Source organism: Gavia stellata, chromosome 25 (assembly GCF_030936135.1).
Source record: "Gavia stellata isolate bGavSte3 chromosome 25, bGavSte3.hap2, whole genome shotgun sequence".
Classification (NCBI taxonomy): domain Eukaryota; kingdom Metazoa; phylum Chordata; class Aves; order Gaviiformes; family Gaviidae; genus Gavia; species Gavia stellata.
This window is the reverse complement of record NC_082618.1, coordinates 3,889,306-3,910,871: the sequence shown is the minus strand read 5'-3', so window position 1 is coordinate 3,910,871 and position 21,566 is coordinate 3,889,306. Positions and strand designations below refer to the sequence as shown.

Here is a 21,566-nt window from a genome sequence, read left to right as displayed (position 1 = left end):
TCTGCAGGATCCAACCTTTGTTCCGTCTCTCTTTGCACTTTACAGCATTCCTTCTTCGTCTTCACAAAGTATAAAACAAGTTTGTTAGAGCACAGGAGGTGAATACCTGCAGTAATTCAGTCATACAAGTAGGACAGAGGGCTGGCAGCTAGAAAGAGGTGTTAACTACACAGCTCCATGCCTCAGTTTCCCAGGTAGGATTTTAGTCCAAGCCCCAGACTCCCCTGAAACCTGCAATATAGCAAGAAGTGGCGCATGTGCATCTAGAGCCAAAGTCAGCATCCCAGTCCCTGCCCAGCTTTCACTGCAAGGGAAATGGCAATATGCGGTTACAGGGAGCCAAGCAATGTTTCTGTAAGCCTCCACATTCACACCGCCTGCAGCTCTTCCCCTTTCACAGGTACCACAGTCGGGGACACACTTAGCCCAGACTTACAAGACAGCAGTATCTCAAGAGTGCAGAGGAGTATTCTGCTACCAAGAGACGAGCATGTTTCCTAGCTGGAAGTTTGAATACCATTTAATATTTATGCATTCCCAGCATGTCCTTCAGCCTATTTCATTGTTCAAAACAAACAGCCCTTCCCCTCTGTGGGATCAGCCTGACAGATCCATCACTGCTCCGCGAGCTGGAGAAGCCCAGCCAACCTGCATTCTTTCCGCACACTGCGCTATCTCCATCCTTCCCCCTCCTCCCCCATAACAGACCTGATGCTGATGGATAAATGTGCAGATTTGTGGCTGAATACAGTGCCAAGTGCCTTCTGCAAAACACATACCTCCACCCACCCTGCACGACCTTACACCCCCTGGTACAGCCCAAGGTTGCTAAGGTAAACTCTCTTCTCCAGCAGCAAATAGCTCAGCAAAATTTCCACCCTACTGAACGTCCACAGTCACGACGAGAAAGCGCGTAAGAGGTCTGATCTCAGTACGCTGACTGCTTCCACATTGACCGTGAAAGCTAAAGCTTTGCCCTAGCTCCACGCTGCATGCAGGGTCCCAGCGCGGAGACACAACCTGGCATTTTGCTGTCGTTGTGGCTCAGGTCCCTATGGCGGCGTCACACCCAGAGGGGCCCCAGTAAGCGGGCTGAGGCGCTACAAGCGTGTGCCCATTACCAGAGTCACACCAGAGAGGTCCCAGCAAGTAGGCTGGGGCCCTACAAGCGTGTGCCCGTTACCTGAGCCAAAGCACACGATTTCCCATGTCCACATACAGATAAGCTGAGAGGTTTGGGAGGGGCACAGCCTTCCTCTGCTATTGAGCGGCTAATAACAAACTGACAACCAAACGAAGTCTTCTAGTATTCTGTATGCTCATAGCTCCTGTTACTATCCGATGTAAGCACCCTCACTTCACCCGTAATTACTCTCACATTTCTCCTGAGAGGTTAAGAGGTAAGTCAGCATCATTCCCTCCATTTTACAGAGGCTCGCAGAAGCCAAGTAACACGACTGAGTCACGGAGACCATGACAGAGAATCAACTCTGAGCTTCCCAAAACCCAGACAAGCCACCCCCAAATACTTCCTTTCATGACAATGTTCACTATACAATAGTATAACCCAAGCTAGAACTTAGGGCTAAATAATGGGAGACAAAGAGGGGAGGAGGGAGGAGTATGCCACTTCACACCAGTTTCCATCTATCCACAGAGCCAGATCCACTTCCAACTCCACGTACTCAAGGTACACAAGCACACAAGGAGAGGTTCTCACACCACCCACCTGAACAGCACAGCAGCCACTGCCGAGAGCACTAAAAGGAGGAAACAAAGCACCGACAATCCCTCCTCCCTCTGTTCTCTCTCACTAAGTTTCTGAAGACTCAAAGTATACATGTTCAAAACCTTTTTCCTTGCATCTCTAGCAGAAGCAAGTCATCGAGAAATGCTCACAAAGGGAAGGGAACCACCAAGCTTCTGCTTGTCCCTGACCGAGAGAGGGGAAGTAGGGGGCTAAGTAGACCCACATGCTGAAGGGTATAACTAAAGGACATTTTTTGCAATGTTTATTTTGGTTGTTATTAGAGGGAGGAGCCCCAAAATCCAGAAGCCATTCTCACACAAAATGTCAATGCTTTCCCAAGTTTAAAGACCTTATAATTTTTTTCCATAGACTGTATGAAAATGCAGCAGGGAAAAACCATACAGGACAGCTGAGGGAACAGAGGAGAACGAATTCTCCACAGAGACATCCAGTACTCTGAAAGCACGTCAAAGATATCAGTTAAATCACTACTGGCCTCATTTTACAAGCTAAGAGGCTGAGAAAGGGCAATGAATTAAGAATTTATAAAGACGGACAGATAAAAGTTCAGGCAATCTTCAAGAAAAAAATTGAAGAACGGCTTTTTTAGAGATTTGATGAAGTCACTGTTAATAATTTATCTCCCTACAAATTAAGACACTGATAATCAAATGTGATGCCCTTCAGAAATGAAGGGCATGTCTACACTGGAAGGCTATATAGTATATCCCTCTCTCCCCCACACATTCTGAGTGGCTCCAGCTAGTTATTTTAAATCCCTAGCTGAACAACACAACAGCAACAAAACCCTCTAATGCCATAAAATAAAAGCCTTCAGAGAGCACACAGTAACTTTCAAACAATACCAGTCTTGGAAAAGAGGTCTTGGGTTATCTATACCATCTCTTGCACAGGCCATGTAATCCCCTGTCTGTCTACATTCATGCCTTTCTACCAAAATACGGTTGCCTGCCCAGTTCAAGTCTAAGGAACCACCTAAGTGGAAGGAGGCATCACATACATCTGCTTAGGATTACGTGTATATTTATCTAGAAGTCTCCAATACTGGTGACTGAGAGCGCTTTGGTCTTGCACTGAAGTTAGGTATCAGATTCTGCGAACATTTTTACATTCCAGGATGCCTTGATCCCATTTTGGCTTCAAACAGCCAACCTGAACACTATCTGCTCTTCCCATCCCTTATGCAGGATATGACATTGACAAAACAAGCGAAGGAAAAAATAGTAGTAAAGTTGGGCCCTTCCTGTGATGTACTTACTGCAGAAGACAGACAAAGGAAACCCTCAGGAAACTGCTGTGTACAAGCTGGAGAAAGCAGTTTTACCAACAGTTTTTCTGAGGGCTGTTTTGTTTTCAAGTTGCTCAGCTGTGAAAATACACTTTTTTCTGAAACATTCCTCAAAATCCTTTCCCGCTTCCCCCTGACTTTCACATCGTAACTGGGAGTTTCAGCATAAGTCGGGAGTTACACAAAGCACCTCAGTTCAGCAGGGCAAGCCAGTCCCTGCGAAAGGGATGACAAAAAAAGGTAATGAAACTATGTATTCAGATCCTGGAGCTTCCTGCCCTAAATCTGTCAATGAGTTACTAAAAAAATTGGCAGGGCTTCAAGATCACTCTAAAGCCAAGACAGCAATTTTGTACCATATCAGAAAGAAAACAGAAATATATCTAACAAGGGGAACAAACACCAAAATGCACCCACAATGACAACTGGAAGAACTGAAAGACCAAATTGAGAGGAGCTTGACAGAGTCAAAAAGACAGTGTGTGAGCCCTGGCAGCCCCACAGGGATCCCTCACCAAAACCGTGCTACTGTTCCCTGCATATAACGGGAAACTTAGACCTCTCAGGCTCTATCACCAGCCTCATTGCATGACTCCGGGCAGCCTGAACTCAAAACAACCAGCATCGTCCTTAGATAACATGGGGACAGAGATTGCAATCCAACACACTGGGCTGTTCTGAAGCCAAGTTAAGAAACAGTCAGATTGTCCATGCAGAAGGAGGGTCTCTGGGATGTCTCAGGAGACCCAGGTTTGATTCTTGGCTCAGCTCCCAGCCAAGCATGTCATCTGTAAAACAGGGTGAACAACTTTAGTAAACTAAATACATTAGCTCTTGGGTTTCTGCAAAATACTTTCTTCATTACATCAACAACTCACTGGTTTGAATTTCCTTTGTAAAGCGCTTTGAGACCTACTGATAAAAGAACAAAGCTCTCTTGAAGATGAAGAAGTCTCTGTAAGATGCTCTAGCATCTCAGGTGAGCTCTGTCATTTACAACATGAAGCAACACTATTTCTTCACACTGTAAACACAACCAAGTTGTCGAGACTCCCAACATTAGAATAAACTTGAACAACTGTAGCAAGGTTCTGCTTTGTGTGAAGTAACTATTTAGGACTTGGGAGGCCAAAACTGTGCCAGAGCTATTTCTCTGCTTCCTCACCTTTGCAGTCCCAGGGCTTGGGGACAAGGCTTTCTGCCCAGGTGACCCAGCAGAACAAGCCAACAGCAAGCAGGGCTCTCACAAGAACAAGTCAACTCCAAAGTACCTGCTAGGATATCAAGACTCCCCTCGCTGACAGTAAGGAGATGGCAAACATGAATTCCTCATGACTGTGATGTATGTTTTATAAGCATGCTTAAACATTTTGGGAACAAATAAGGTTAAGTTAGCTTATGTAAGCACAAGAGCCATTGCCTCACAGCAGCCGGAGCTGCTATTTCAGGAAGCTGTCTCTTCATTTAAAGTTCCTGGCCGTTGATTCTCCCTCATCTGCCTCTTAGTTCTGCACACATAATTCAATGATATCCAAGACCGCAGTTTTCTCACACTGGTTCTTTCCCAGTTCCAGCACATATCACTGCCTAAAACCATTCCAGGTTCCCTGCTCCTCACCAGGTGATCTGCAGGTATGCAATGCAATCACTGAGGCAAGACCGGGTGAGAAGGCAGACACCAGGAGATAGCATCCCATCCTCTCTCACAGCCTTACACCTGCAATTGGCAACCCCGCACTTCAAGAGCTACCAGCCCCATAGCTGCAAATCTGACCAAGGACAAGGCCTTCAGGTGACAGCTTCCTTGTGAACAACACTGCTGCTTGAATTACAAGTGCACATCAGTATAGTCAGTTAAAGAGTTGGCCTTCTCAGGTTATTTAAGACTTCTCCCTGGGTCAAAGAAAGGTATAAAATCCTGCATTATCATTTATTCCTCTTAAAACAGCTATTTGTGAGGGATGGTGGCAGGAATGGACAATTACAGCAAAATGCAGACCTTTCAACTAGAGGTAGAGCAATAAAACTTCATCTTCCACAGCATCATGAACTATTGCTCTCAACTGAGGTTCTCATGGGTAAGCACTCACATGCCAACATCTACCTACCTACATACCCACCTCCAAAATCATGGCTGACCTGGAATGGCCCACCAAAACAAGCCTCAGATGAAAAGGGATGAGACCGAGCTGCAGGAGAAACTCTCAGTTCTGCAAATTCCCTCCCTACCCTCTCGATAATCAGAGGCACGTGAGGACATCAGGAACAGAAAGGGCTATCGTTTAGCCCAAGCTCTTGCCTAACACAGTCCAAGCAAAGTCATCCTGTAATTTCAGCATCAAGCCCGTAACTTCCACCCAACCTGCAGCTCCTCTTTCAGTCAAGCACACAATCTCCACCTGGAGATTCATAGCTAATGAACTCTTCAACAAGTTATTTTAATGGTGCATTACTCTCTGACAAATACATACTTTCTACAGATTCTGAATTTGCTCAGTTTCCAGCCTCTGACTTCTGCTACAGGGGATTTTTACCATCTGCAAAAGAGATCAGTCATGATATGAGTATTGTTCTAACACACCATAGACCCACTACATGTTTTTACAGCTATTACTCAGATAAGCGAGCATTTCTGCACCACCAAAAAGACACAGAATACCTTTTGCAGCTTTAGAAAGTTTTGCAGCACAAGTGTCAGCTTTTGGCTATGAATCAAAACTGTTATATGGAGTATAAAGTCCTTGATCCCTCCTAATTACAGCAACATTTAAAGATGTGCAGCTGCCCCAACTCCAAGGAGCCATACCAGCACTGTGTTAGTGCAAGGGGGGAGCAGAAGGGAGGGAGACAAAACCCAATACATATATGTCCACCAGCAGAGCACTCTGTAAAATGTTGTCAGGGCTTTTTCAGGCCAAAAAGAGAACTAGCACCTATATGCCACTGCCAGTTAATAGTATGGGAGGCCTCCTGCCTGTAGGGTATACCTTGGACAGCCCAAACAAACTGACAATATTTCCCAGGGATTTTTCTTTAAACACAGATGACCACAGAAAACGAGAGGCACTGAGGAAGCTTTGGTAGCAAAGCTCATTAGAATACTGGATGGGCTGCAAGTTGGTAAACTTTCCCTGACGAGAACAACATAAAGGCATTGTAAATGTTTGTGGTTTCCCAGTGAATCACCCAGTCCTGCAGGTATTCAGCTGCTAGAGAGAAACATGAAGATGACCGGGTTGGAAGGAGCGGCATGTTTTATGTAGCTGGAAAATAAAACCATACCTAACTCCACCCATTGCATTCCTGATGTAACCATTAAATAAAAGCTATTTAATGAAACTCAGGATTACCTGCTTCCTCAAGAATTATAAACAGCACCTCCAAATTCCTTAATTTAAACTTGCTTAGATTTTGTCCCTCCTTGACAAATTAAAACAGAGCTAATTGTTCTGTTCCAATAGGATGAATTACAGAATGGCCTAAATTAGCATGTATCCAGCATTTAAAGGAGGAAGTAAAGAATGAAAGCTACACTTAGAAAGAGGACAATAATACAGTTACGTAGGAACACCAAGACTGGAATCTCCTCTGTCATCAAGTTTAGTCACCACATCATAACATTAATTTGGCTGTTTGGTTCCCCCCACGTCAATCCACAAGAATATAATTGAACGGCATTTGCTTCTTCAGTCTCCTGGCCCACAGATCACCTCCTACATAACAGCTGCACCCAAAAACTGTCTTCAGGTACAATACGCGCTTGCCACTGAATCAGGAGCCCTGCAATTTCTGTCACTGCTTTCTCTGTACAAATTATTTTCCGATGGATTTTAAGGTTTCCCTGATAAACAATATTAGCAAGGGAGTCTGGTCCAGAAGGCCTGCAACGCACCAGAGGCAGAAGTCCAGTGCACCTCAGCTCTTACCTCTTTGGCCCTGAAGTTCATACAAATACAGAACTTCCGTAACATTTTCTGAAATTAAGTCAATGTTCACAATACCTTTTGATTCAAAACTTATTTTTTAAAGCCACCTTAAATTGATCTGTATGACTGTATTCCCTAAAACTCGAGCTCTGTCTCTTGGATCCACACACAGGCACCGCTGAGCTGTAGCAGGCACATTTCTTGCACTCTATGAAGGTACATCTAAACAGCGGTGTTACAAGAATGCTGTAATCCTGGAGGACACTACTCACACCTGGTGCAAGCAGGCACAACCCCTCCAAGATCAGTTAAGCCGAGCACAGCTGCAGACTCCAGCTCTGAGAATGAGCACCACACTAGTACAAGTGGCACCCATTAGGTGCTATCTATACATTTAACATGTTGAAGCTTGTTACCTCTGTCACTTGGCTGATGCTTTCTCTGATCAATTCCTCCCACTCCTCCTCCGTCATGAGGAGCTTCAGTTCACGAAGTAGCAGAACCTTCTGAAGAAGCAAACAGGCCTGGGCCTGAAAGAGAAAGGGGAGAGGAGACGTGAAACTCAGCACTCTCTAGGGAAGGTGTTAGCAATGCAAATACCCTGCTGAAGCAAACAGCTAAGCACAGCATCCAGGGAAAACCACGTTACAGATGCTGCATATCCTCACCAACATGTATGTCGCTCTGTTAGAAAACATTCTCTAGACCCTAACAGGGTCACAGGAGACAGGGTGGGGGGTTTTGGTCGAATGCATGTATTTAAAAGAGGGGGTCAAAAGGGAGGGGAGGGATCATGCTGCTTCTAGATTTAGGCATTAATATCCAAAATATGCTTTAGTAGCTGCTCTGAGCGCATCACTTTCAGTCTCCAAAAGTCTTCAGGCAGCCCCCTGCGTGACTGTACCCTTTACCCTGCCCTGATGAATGCAGTAGGCACAAATAAACAAAAATAAAAGCTGGCAGGTTAGCAAATGCTTCGTTTCAAAGGAACCGTAGATGGAAACTGCTGTTCAGAGCAGCACTCAGCCTTGCCCTGGAGTCAAACTCCCTTGTTAAGTGTATACAGAATCACAGCAATGAAAAGAGTAGCCACTAGAAAACCAACAGTAATCTCCAATCTTCTTAAAAGTCCTTTTCTATTCCAGAATTCCTATTTTAAGACTTTCTTAGCTGCAAGAAGAATGCAGCAATAGATAAAAGCAAATGATAGAAATGCATAGAATACACTAATGAGGATTAGTGCAAATAGTTTAGAGGATTTAAAGGGAAAATTTTTGTAGCAGCATGGAGTTAGTGAGCAAATTCTATCTGCACATAAAGAAAAAATGTTGCCTCTAGCTGCATCACACAGACCAAAATTGAATGCAGGTATAAATACCAAAAATCACTGGGAATTAGATCAAGAGTTAATCTCATCCAAAGAAAGCAAGGGCTGCCATTTTTTAACCACACGTTGCAACTGAACCCACCCTACAGAAAACAACTGAGCAGAGGTGGTACCACTCTTTATCAAAGACACCACTGAGACCAGAAGTCTAAGAGGCCTCAAGAAAAGAATGCAGCCTGGTGATACCCAGCCTGGCCTCCAGCTACCCCTTGGGTCCAAAGGAAGCAACCTGGAAAACATGTAGCAGGAGGCTAAAAACTGGCCATATGGTAACCACACTTCTACTGGAGCATTTTTAGGGAACTATTTACTGAAGAATTCAAAGTGAGGGAAGAGAAGAAATCCCTGGATCTCCTGAGAGCAATAAGATGATCCAAAATTGTAGGCAGTCAAACAGGACACCTGACGAGCTCAAGGAGGTCTATGTTTCCTACACAACATACTCCAGGCTTCTGGGAAGGACAGGACACTGAATACAGGTCCCACATTGGATAATTCCAGTGCTCATATTTGTGTTACAGGAGTAATGTCACACATCTACGTAAGCTTACCTCCAGCCTGCACCAGTATGGCCAATAAAGAGAATTATCCAAATAGAGCAAGCTTTCACTCACAAACAGAAATTCTGTTCTTTACTTGAGGGAGAAAATGCAGCAGGGAACCAACGAGACTACGTCAAAAGATTTATGTTGATTTAATGAGAGAGAGCACCCTAATGCCATATTATAGGCAGGCAAGCTTACATATTCCTTGTAATTATGGGGAGGCTGTGTCTTACAGAACAAATTATGGCATGTCTGCATGCATGTACTAAACGTAGTGAAAAGTCACTTTAGTGCAATTACAAAGAGAACGTGACCCTTGGAGTAGATGAAAGGCCATAACTCTCTGAAAGGCTCAGGCAGGGTCATAAACCTCAAGGCACCATCTCTTCTTTGACAGTTACAAAAGCATTCATATGCAAGCAGGTGCAAAGCACAGAGAAGGGTCCTGTTAAGCTATCCTGATGGTACCTCAGGACTACAGATTTACTCAAGAGGCAGACAGAGGACCAGAGGCCACAGTGATAAGGGCCTGCTCAGGAATCATACCAGTCAGCAGTGGGTGGGAGCACTGCAAGTCAGTGAGGAAATCTGAGAAAAATGAGAACTGGAAGGAAATCAAAGCCATACAAAGGAACAAGGAGCTCTGGAGACCTGAGACTCAAATGCTGGGACTGACAGAACAGACCCTGAACGGGACCTAGTCCTCAGTAAGCACTAAGCTTGAAAATTATTTTAAAAGAAAGGAAAAAAACCTACTGAACGTTCCCTTCTGTGGGTCACAAATGAGGAAGGCAAAACACCCAGTCATCTGAGAATCCTGGCTGGTGCTATCACTCTTTAGTAATTTTGTCACACTCAAAGATTTCACGCCTCCAGCCCATACATTAGATTCAAGCGAATAGAAAATGTTTTGAGTTTCAAGCAATTAAAACATTGCTATTGCTGTACTCAACACAATTCTGTGTTTCCTGATTGTTTTTTAACGCAGTGACAATTTAGTACTAAGCATGAACAACTTTTCTCATTTGAAAGAATAAAAATAATAAAACATGTATTTGCTCGTTGAAATAAAATTTGGCTTAAGAACATATCAGTCAGAGAGCAAACGTGACACTAATAATTACAAGGTCCTCAGTGCCCAGTACCATGCTATGCTGTAGTTTAAGGTTATCATAGCCACCACAGAGTCAGTGAGTCTTCTATTCCTAGAGCTAGTTATTAACACGTAGCTCTCGTATAGCCTTTTTTTCCGGAGCAAACTGCACAGTTAAATAGTGAAAGTTAAACCACAGGGAGAGGAACTGACATCAGCGGAGTCAGCCAGAAAAATCAGGGGCAGAACCAAAACTAAAAGCCAGTTCTTCAATCCCACTCCAAGGGTAAACCCATAAGAAACAGCACTTCCCACTCCTCCCGCTGATGCCATCCCAACCCTGCAAGTTCAAACCAAGACGGGAGAGGCACCAAGTTTCTTCTTTAGAAAGAGGTGCAACCATCACACCTCGCTCACAGCATTTATCAGCATGTGAAAAAGGATCCTGGATGTCATCACAAGATTGCTGAATAAGTAAATGTACTCAGAGAAAACAATCTAGCAACCAGGACCACAAAGCTGCCACATCACCTTGGAAAGTAACAGTCCTCAGCAATGGCTTTTCAGCCACAAGTTCATCTGTCAGGGCTGAGAAATGTCAAACCACTGACTGGAAGGGCATGAAACAGCTCCCCATAGAATAGTCCCTGCAGGATTCGCAGAAAGGATTTTAAACACTCAAAGAGGAATCGCTTTCATGACCTCCAGGAGCTTTACCAGGTAACACATGCTTTAGCACCTAATATAAGAGGGGCTAAGAGTATGAGCACTTTGCAAAAGTAAGGAAAGACCCAAAGTGAGTCAGTTCTCTAGAAACCATTTCCTTGAGGTCACAAAGAAACAGCTCTCTCTTTCAAGTTCATTTTCCTTGTTTTATCTTCTCAAATAAATGGATACAACGCAGCTGAAAGTAGACACGTTAGAGGTGTGAACATCTATGCATTTGGAAGTGAATGTTCATTTTCCCCCCCGCACCTGCCTTAGAGGGCCAGTCAGATTTGCCAGGTACCACAAGCCATCTTACTTGCCCATCTTGACATATCACGCTAGCCTAATTTTTGGGAGCCCAAGACACTCAACGTTTTTTATGAAAACAGCCAAAAAAAAAAAAAAAAAAAAGAAAAAAAGGAAAAAAAGGCTGCTCAGAGGATTTTTCAAGCCATCTCCTGGAATGAGGCTCTTCCCATTACTAGCCACCTCTGAAACACACGCCACTACCATTTGGTGGGGCTCCTGTGACAATACTGGTAATCCAAAAAGATCCTTTATAAATAAAATATAGTCACAAAATCTACCTATTTTCTGTTCCGTGAAACTGAGGTTCTAGTGTGTGTGTGCATGCGTGCAAGAAAATACAGGTGTGCAATAAAATTACATGAATGCAAGCATGCAAGACGTTTTCATTCACACATTTAAAAAAAAAAATAAAAGCAGGATTTTACAAGCTTGCACTCAAAGACACAAGCCCTCTCCTTGCTAAGCAGTAGAAAAAAAACAGTAGTAAAAAGAAACTTTTCCAATACACACATCACATGACTGATTCCTGTCTGCTTTCTTACAGCTTCCTCAGAAGCAGTTGGGACCTTTTCACTAGAGGAGGCACTGACCTTGCACAACCAACTCCTACCTCCTCACCAAGACTTCTGAAGTGCAAGGCCACACACAGAACACCTTAGGAGGAGCCAAGCCACCCCAGCTAGTTCAAATCTTTTGCATCAGAACACTATTGACCCCTGTAATTTCTCACAGCCCATCACTTACCCTTAACTTGTTCATGATGTGTCTTTTAGACATGATACAGGGACCAGCTGCATGTTTTACCATCACATCACAGACCAGCAGCAATTCGAAGTTTGGAAAGTACTCCCACAAAATCCAGCACAGACCTGGAGCTCAACAACTACCCAGTTCTGTCCCTCTCCCTCCTGCCCTCCCCAGCATCACTGCTTTTTTTTAATGTCTAACAAGCATTTGGCAATTTTGGAGGCTGCCAGAACCATACTGTTCCCAAGAATATCATAGAAGATTCTCTGCATTTTCTCAGTGCCAAATCAAGCCTGCTGTGTTCATGACAGCCCTACGAGAGAGCCAAGTATTATCAACACTTCACAAATGGACAAAAATAGCAGAAGACCCAAGAGTCCCAGCTACCAAACTCCAGTCCAGTTCAGAAGAGAGAGTTGTCGTCCCCCCACATGCACAATCTCTGAAATGAGAATGCGTGAGAATAGTTACAAGCAGTTGACAGCCACATTAGAGCTTTTTATTAAGGGCAGAAGAGAATGCTGCAGCCCATCCTGTGCCCTAGGAGCCACCCAGTTGCCTAATCAAAACATTTTCTCCTTAATGTCATTTTTTAAAAAGGAAGACCATAAAATAGAACAAAAATAAATAAAAGCAAAGTCTATTCAAGCAAGAACAGTAGATACATACATACACTCCCACACATATCTATCAACCATATGACTAAATGAGGCAGAAACGCTCATTATCAGTCCATGTGGGAGAAAAGAACAAACAATAACTAACTGCAGCGCTGGCCCTCTGATTTTCTGCCAGCTTTGTTTATTTCTTTCTTATCTACAATGATTATACAAAATGCTATTCAGTATAAACAGTCAAGATTTCTTTCTGAAATAGTAAACGTGCTCACTGCAGTAAACGAGATGTGCTGGTAATGCCCAGATGTGCTCACCTACCTTATTGAGATGCTAAAAAGGAGTGCAAGCTGGCGGGGTTGCTGGGTTATACAACCTACCTTTACCCTTCACAGTAAAGGACAAGACATGCAGCCTGGCTATTTAAAATGGCAAGCAATAGATTAACCCCTACCGATTTAGCCACTCTTTTCTTATTGAAAGCAAATATCCAGCACAGGCATAGTAGCCGTGTAAATCAGAACAGCAGCTCTCCCCAGTCACCATCCAGCTGACCCACCGCCCAGGAGAGCTGGATGGAGGGGAATAGATCAAGATGTCGTTCAATCACTGCAGGTGTGAAAGAGAAAAGCCAAAACCAAACAAGTCTTTGCAATGATCTAGAGATTCTCTTTGCAATGTTGAAGAGATGAGGGGTTGGTTTTCAAAGAAAAGCACACTGTTAATAGGAAGACACTTGTTTCTGATGCGAAAAGAAATGCTTTTCTCAGTCCCAAGTGTTTTAGGAGGCTGGCTGGAGGCGGCTTTGCAAGCAAGTGAAGAAAGATGCCACACAGACCCACTCCCATGAGAAAAGACACTGAAATCAGCAGATCACCCATCAGAGGAGGTGATCTTCACAACTGAAGATGTGCCCGCACTGCAGCACGCCAAACACCAGTTTTCACACAGCCATTTTGTCAGATGATCTCAGGTTATAGCTAACGAACCCTTCCAAATTCCCTTACGGCATTTCCGGCTACAGGAGAGAGGTGGTAAGTTTAACTGGCTTGCCTGAAGCACATGGCAGGACAGAAACATCTCATTAGGTCTCACCCAGGACAGTATTTGAGCTACATCAGACCCCCCTGCACGTTACAACAAAAGCAGTGGGGAGTTTAAAGGCTTACCAAAGACATCAAGATGATTTTCCCCACCCTATGTCTATCATTTTTGCATCGCGGACACAGTTTTATCAACATGAAGCGTGTCACCAGCATGGCAAGAGCTTCTTTTTCCCTTTATATACACAAAAAGGAAACGTTACCTGGAAAATTACAAGTTTGTGCTATCATCATTTCACGGCTCCTGGAAGTCCAGGAGACAAAAATATAGAGGTAGTACCACACCACGGAGGCTACTGGTATTTCAGAGCACTGATGTCTCCCTTCTGGCATATGTGCTACAGCAGCAAAGATACAGCATAACCTTACCTGCCAGCACATCTGATTCAGTGCCAGCACACATTATAAAACAGCAGCTCTCAGTACATATTCCTCAACATTAAGACTATTCTACAACCATAGGGATATGGCAAAAAATAACTGCACTTCTAGAAATTCTCACCTACCAAGCCCTTTGAGACTGCAATCACATGAATCACATACTGCATTCATGACAAATGCTACCAGGAAAGCTGGGGTAAGAGAACATATGCCAAGAATATGGGAAATTCTAAATAAGCTTTCGTTGAATTTTAAGAAATAGTCAAACTATGAAATAAATTCCTCAGCTATCTGCAATTAGTTACACGTTAAAAAAAAAAAAAAACAAAACACAACACCCAAACAACAACCAAACCCCCCCAAAAACCCAAACCCACAGCAAGCTCCAGCTAACAGGACTACTGGTTATAGAATAACCTGTCATTTATTACTTCAGGGCAGGATATCCAGAGCACCACTGCAGAAGTCTCTTCCAATTACTGTCAAAGCTTTTGTAAAAAGAAAACAAACAGCATGCAAAGCCATGAAGCAAGTGCCAATCTATCCCCATTTCTGCTCCCACAGCTAAACTACTCTATTTTTACATTTACATTGGGTGTGGGATGGAAAGAAAGGCTCCAACAGAGCAGTCTTGAGTTTCAGGGTTTGCTTTTCATTTCTCTGCCACATTTGTTTTGTGCATTTGAGCATTTCTGAGCCTATAAGCTATAAGTTCGATAATGGTTTGGCAGGCAGAGTCCAAGTTAGGACAGCCTAGAAGCTTATTGAAAAGGGCAAATTACTAAAGGGAAAGAAGAATAAGGCTCACAACAATTGCGCTCCCTGTTCCGTACGGCAAATTCACAGCAGGTAGTACAGAAGCAAAGGCAGTTCAATGTAAGCTATATATATGCAAGTTTCCTAACCTTCCTTGACACATTGTAATCAGAATTATAAAAGACCCAGCACTCCAACACTGCGAGCAAGACAGTCATCTTGGCTAGGAACTGTCATGACAATACTTAACAGAGGACTTACACTTGTGACTAACTTGAAAGTCTGGAGTTTCACACAGCCTGTTGACCTCAACAGGACCAAGCTGCAAATTCTCTGGGGGAGGCGAGAAGAGGGAAAAGATTTTTTCCGAAGTTAAGGACAAACAAAACATTATCCTTCAAGATCCTTAAAAAGTATCCTCACTGAACAAGCATCAAACACCAATTATTGACTTAAAACATACAAAACTTATTTAAAGGCTTTAGATGTAAAAAGTGAAAAACAGAGGTATTAAGAAACATTTGTCAAATCAATTTTCCTCAAGCCACAAGCTGTAACTGCAGTACTTCACACATGGTCCATGCACACATACATGTTCCATATATGCTTCAAATTCAAGGGGAAGGGAGGACAAGGCAAAGCTCTGGCTGTGGCTTAAGAAAAAAATTAATTTTTGTTCCCAAAAACAGTTAACTTCCTCGCCACTGCTGAAACAGGGCGCACACAAGCAGTGGAGCCAAGATTCTCATTTAGCAGCTATCCTAAAGGTTTCAGAGTGGAAAAGTGCTAGCCCCTTCTGGGATAAGCAGGGTTGTTACGACAAGGCTGGCGTGTTTGGTTATGCAGAACTGCCCATGCCAGGACACCTGAGCATCTCCATAGCTACTTCTTGGTTTAAAAATGTGCTGCCAATGCTCCAAGGCAGCATCATAAATTAGACAACTACTTTTACTCCAAATTTACCCTGTTGTCCCCTCTGATTAAGGGACCCAGGGAGTGCCTTTCTTGCACCCTGTTCCTGGCTGCCTCCTCCGTCCAGCCTGGCTCAGAGACATCGCCAGGCTCAAGCAGAGCTCGAAGCCCTGCTGTGCACCACGCTGCAGCAGCCAGTACGAGAAAGCCTCCTGTGCAGAGCTCCTGTCTGCAGGGCCTGCTGCACACAGGGGCAGGGGCAACGCAGGCCTGCGTGACAGCACTGCCACGGCGCGGTGCCTCGGCACTCAGCAGGGAAGCCATGTTATCCGTCGCTACGCAGACTCCTGGTGCCTGCAAGCAGAGTCAGAGAGAGCTCACACTGACCCAGGAAAGACCATGAAAATCTCTTCTGCACAATCATCTGGCTCAGGAGCTGAATTCAGTATTTCCTGCTACAATCCAGTGTCTTCAGACTAATCCACTGGCTCTTTCAAGACGTTCCCTCAGCCAGCCTTGACAAGGTCCAATATTGTCTGAGGTAGGCAGAACGTGAGCAGGATAGAACTTGGCCAGCACAGAAGTTGTCTTACCAGATGCCAGTTTCCAAGTCTGCAAATTTGCCCTCCTGCCTCCAGGAACAGACAAGGCACAATAATGCAGAAGTAGTAAACACTGACCAGAAACCCTCAGCCACTACCCCCTGCTCCCACACCTTCCCTGTGCACCAGCACCATGCTCTGGGCCAGAAAGGAGTTTCCTCCCAGCCCTCCCTCAGTCTGGCCTTGCCAAAAAAACACCAAATAGGAGATTAACAAGCCCAGGAACAAAATTCTCCTTGTCAAAAAGTGATCAAAACAAATGATATGTTACAGCTTAAACTAAGTTCCTAGATGAGAAAAATTTTGCAAGGCTAGTTAATTACAACATGTGAAGCATTTAAGTGACACCTAAATCACATTTTACAACCTTGGATGAGAAAGGCAATCTTACTCAGTGTACTCCCACCAAACATCCTAGGTCATCAAGCTCTTGCAATTTTCAGTGTTTTAGAATAAGCCAACCTGTACTGCAACCCAGTTTCATGCAAAGTAGATTGTACCTGTTCTTCCTTCCTAGTGAAAAAACACATTTCCACAGATACGGCAGGATGCTTTCCATCCAGGAACCTTTAAACAGCTCACAACAGCTTGCATATTAGCACATTGAAAGTTATTGTCACACACGAGACACATTTTGCTCATTTGATCATCATCATGCAGACGATCTGTTTAGGCCTTCTTGAGTGCAAAAAATCATCAATGAACTCTGTTGGGTTTGTGGTTTTTTTAATGTTAACTTTTATTTCTAAACCTCTGAAAGAGCCAACATCCCTCTCTCTAGCTGGTTTCTAAACAAGCTAAACAGTAGTTTGCAAACACAAGGGTTTGTGTGTCCTCTTAAGCTGCTGGAACATATGACCCCAGTAATTCCTAGTGCAGGCCAACTTCCCAATCATTATCTCAGCAATGGAAAAAATGGAAAAGCAATCACCTGCTCATTACCTGCTAGGTGGAGTGTTAAGTCCCTTCAGTAGCAGGCAAATTGGGTCTCACCTCCATGAGAGAGGCTCAACACCAATGACTGAGGGGTGGTGGAAATCTCTTGCTAAAACACCTGCAAGTAGGGGAAAACTTGCACAGGATGTGGTGCCACACTCAGCTCTTGGTCCCCACTTTGGAGGCTCTGCTTTTGGATTTGAGGTTTTACTACCTTGCTTACTGAAAAAGAACAAAGCTCCCTGAAAGACAACAATCGAGACAAAACTGACTGTGAAGAAATCGCCATCTTTCTGCCCCTCCTGCTGAGTCTCCTCTCCTCTTTATTATCCTTCATAAACCTCTTCACCCGTGGCTCAGATGTCCTGCTCTAAGCAGCAGCAATGACAAGTTAAGAAATCTATACAATTCTACTACTATTCCCAAGGCTCTCAAGAGCAGCTGTCGCATCGATCAGAGGGGCTGTTAACTTCATTCTGCTGCTACAGAGTACTTGCCTATACTAGAGAAAGTTTTATCACATTAGCTATGCTGGCACATCCTCCTCCTCCACAAGATGAAAACAGCTATTGCAAGACACAAGCACTTAAACCACCACCGCTCAATCTGGCTGAAAATGTGGAATGAGCTACACCCTACAGAAACCACCTTTATATAATGCAGCTGCACCTACGCGAGTTATGTCAGCCTTAGCCCTACAGGTAAAAATAGTCATTGCCTTCACTGACAAAGTCACGCCAGCATGGTTTTTGAAATGTACTTGAGCAGGCAGAAAACCCAGGACTAGCAGTCAAGACACTGGAGCAGCCTGCCTGCAGACCAGGGCACATAGACAGTATTCACTTACATACAGGTTTCTTCACGCCCTAAAAGATCATTACTTAATTTGTTTAATCAGGGGCTCGGCAAATCACGTTCTCTCCACTGCTGCTGAGGAGTGGATTTTTTCCGTGCTTGGTTCCTCGGCAAACAGTGCTCTGGAGGATGTTCTTGTCAGAGCAAAAGCCTCATTTTGCACTTGCCTGACCAGAGGAGACCATTTCTACGAGCCTGCTCACTGCAACAGGACCTTTGTGCCCAATACAAGTGGGCACACGTACCGCTGCTTCCTTCAGCCCTGTTCTGTTGGCAGCTGGGAAGGGGGGGGGGGGGAATCATTAAAAAATAAAAAAATAAAAATCAAAGCTCCCTCCTACAATCACCACAATCAAACAAGAACTAGTAACAGAAATAAGATGTTGCTAGATTTTAAAGGCAGTAGAGGTGAGTCAGTACACACAGGGAGAAGATTTGACACCACAATTTCTCAGAGGATATCTGCACATTAAATACTGGGCTTCACTGGCAGGCTTTCTGCTGGAGACTAAGGATTTGCAGGACATTTGGGCAGTCCAAACAATGAACATATAAACTAACACACTGGACTCCCAGGCCAGGCCTGGCTGATGGTGTTAGATACTAGCTTTGAAGGTTTCATTTGCACACAACAAAGATACAGCTAGTGAGCATTCAGGGCTGGGGAAGACATTATTTACCTTGTGCTCTTCTTTCACCACAGGCCAGCAGGCAGACCCTCAGGACACAGCAATCCATACAGAACAATCCATATATTGGTCTGCTGCTTTGGTGAACACAGAGATTAATTTCTCCCTGGGGTAACCACTTACCACATCAGAAAGGCCAATCAGACTTAATGTTACCCTCCAAAAAAAAAGTCAATATCTTATTATCCTAAATTCTTGAAAAATAAAAAGATGCCATAATTAAGTGAGCCACAAGAACACAAGATGAATCAGTAGCAGAGCACAGATGAGCACCCATGAGCACCGGTATTTTCTTGCTCTTTCCGTAATGCCCAATTACAGGACTGAAACATTGGTGGGGAATATTGGTGCCATAGGGTGTACTGAGACCAGAGGAGAAAAGAACAGCAACGGATTCTGTGCAATGCATCCAAGCCTCTCCCTTCCCACATTAAAAAATAATTATCAGGAAATATGCCCATTTCCCTCTCCACTGCCAAATACACTTCTCTCCCAAGTTAAGAACAAAGTCAAAATTTAAAAAAAAAAAAAAAAAAAAAATCTAAAGACAAGTTAGTTTCTTAATATGGCACTGTTTATTTTGGAGCACTTCCACTTTGCTTTTAGAAGCTCCTCACTCTAAACACCAGAGCAAGAAATGCCCTTTTGTTAAGAAATAAAAGCAAAGATTCTCACAGAACGTCCCAGTAGCTGAGGCTCAAAGAAACATTACCAAATATCAAGAAACCTTTTGCAAAATCATCTGGGGCACTATCCTTTCTCTTGACCCTGGCTTTCCTCTTAAAAACAAAACAAAACAAAAAAAAAAAAACCACCCCAACCTATCCCAAAGCTTTCATTTTGTCAATTTTTATTTTACCCACATACACATTGTATTATCAAACACCAAGAAGCTCCACTGACACCTCAAGTTACTTGCATGCCTTGGAAAGACTAAAACCAAAACTGCCCCCTCCAGTTCCCTCTCCTGGCTGCTCCTCCAAACAGTTTCTAAACCAGATGTCTCCTCTGCACAACAAAGCCGATTTTCCTCAATTCAGGAGAGACATGCAATAGGATTTTCTTTAGGCTATTCAGAAGGCAGCTACTGCATAATGCAGCCTATTTAAAGAGACTTTGCTAAAGTCAAATTTAATAATTTAGGAGATTTAAGAGCAGTACGCATTCAAAAAAAACCCCATGTTGCCTAGGCACTGTGTGCCTTGTAGCTGCTGTCCCCGATTCACTAGACCGGTCTTGATGTTGCAAGGACAAAGGTTTTCATCTTTTGAGAACATTTATCAGCAGATAATGAGAAATTAGAATTCCAATTCACTCAAACGTCAACTATTGAAGTCTAGCTTTCAAGCAGTATTAAAAAAAAAGTACTCACACGTCAGTAAAATTGTTAGCTTGGAACATGGAAGTAAACAGCACTGCTAAGCAAAAAAAAAAAAAAGTTGGAAATTGTACTGGGTTGAACTTCGGAGATTCATCAATTCGGACGCTGGCCAGCAGTCCTTTTCATTTTGCAGAATCACTGAGAGAAGCACCATGACATGACAGACTGCATATTGCCCTTGGGGAGAGGGACATGGCTTGAGACCCTGTTCTGCTAGGAGGTTGCTGAGAAATCCTGTGGAGAAATCTGAACTCCTTTCTTGTGCTTTAACTTTTGCAGAGCAGCATTTTAATACATGGCAAGGGAAAGCAGAAACAGAAGCAGCCAAATCCCATTCCTCCCCCATCCCCAAACAACAACAAAAAGGGATCTACCACTTTCTACACGAACTCTTACGAACATCCTTGTCAGTGAATAGAGCCCAGGTTGGCATTTCATTTTATGCTGCAGAAGCCCTAATCTTTCTTCACTTGCCAACAAAACACCCTTTCACCACACTTGCTAGTATTTCCAAACCAAGATCCAATAGCCCACTGTAAACACAGCAGAAATCATCACCCAGAACTTCAACAAAACAGGATTCTATCTTGACATTTTTATAATATTTTGGACCATGAATATAACTCAAGCCCATATGACTGAGATAGTCACCAATTTCATCACAACCACAGACATTTCTTCCCCTTCTGTTTTTGTTATGCTGTTATTAAATACATGGCAATGACCTTGCCTCCAAGCAAACTTCTCCCATTTGCTCTACACAAATATCTACTCATCAAATTGTCGAAGGGGCTATGTTTGTCAGGCTGAGCAGAACACACTTGGGTGGTTTACTCTCCTTTTAAAAACCATCAACTCCCCATGTGTCAGATGGCAAGTTTAATTTAGTAGGCTAGGAAATTACTCAGTCTTGGAAAATCACTGCAAATATGGTAGATACCTAACTCAGCAAGTCCATCCAATATGCAGGGCTGTTAATGCTACCGATCAGTCCCATCCTTGGATAGCTCCTGCCAGCAGCTGTGTCTACAGTAACAACTAAAGCGTATGTGACCTTTTAATTCTCTTATTTTTTCCCAGCAAAAGACCAGAATGTTTCCTCCATTACTGAGGATTTGCTACACGGTCATCAACACAATCAGCTGAACAGTAGTGAGCAGAATAAACAGTCTGTATCTCCAGAATCAGAATAAAGAGGCAAGTAAGAGCTTTTTCATATGCTGTTCGTGCTGCACTAAGTATGGCGGAATATAAAGAGTGGGTCTGCTAACAGGGCAGTTTATCTGTGCCAGTCAATTAATGCCTAGTATCACTATGGATCTGTATGTGGGCAATGCAGGCATTATCTACTAGACACATTTTGCAAAAGACACAGGGGCCATTAAAAGGCACCAAGAAATATAACTAAAAAAATGCTATGATGAAAAAAATAAACAAACATAAACAGCTAACAACATGCATGATGCTCCAAAGAGACCCTGCAAACTCAGTGACAGGAGTCCCTTGCTCAAGCAAAATACACCACGAGCACACAAAGTTCTCACTGCAAATACAAGTAAGAAC

At 43.6% G+C, this 21,566-nt stretch overlaps 1 protein-coding gene across 1 annotated transcript in view; it reads right to left on the bottom strand.

The window, feature by feature from the left end:
• MYBBP1A (MYB binding protein 1a) overlaps nucleotides 1-21,566 on the bottom strand; it is a 62,636-nt gene that overhangs the window by 9,317 nt on the left and 31,753 nt on the right. Inside the window, exon 24 of the mRNA XM_059829207.1 lies at nucleotides 7,402-7,515. Coding sequence (XP_059685190.1) covers nucleotides 7,402-7,515 — 114 coding nt within the window. The remainder of the gene's footprint in view (nucleotides 1-7,401; nucleotides 7,516-21,566) is intronic.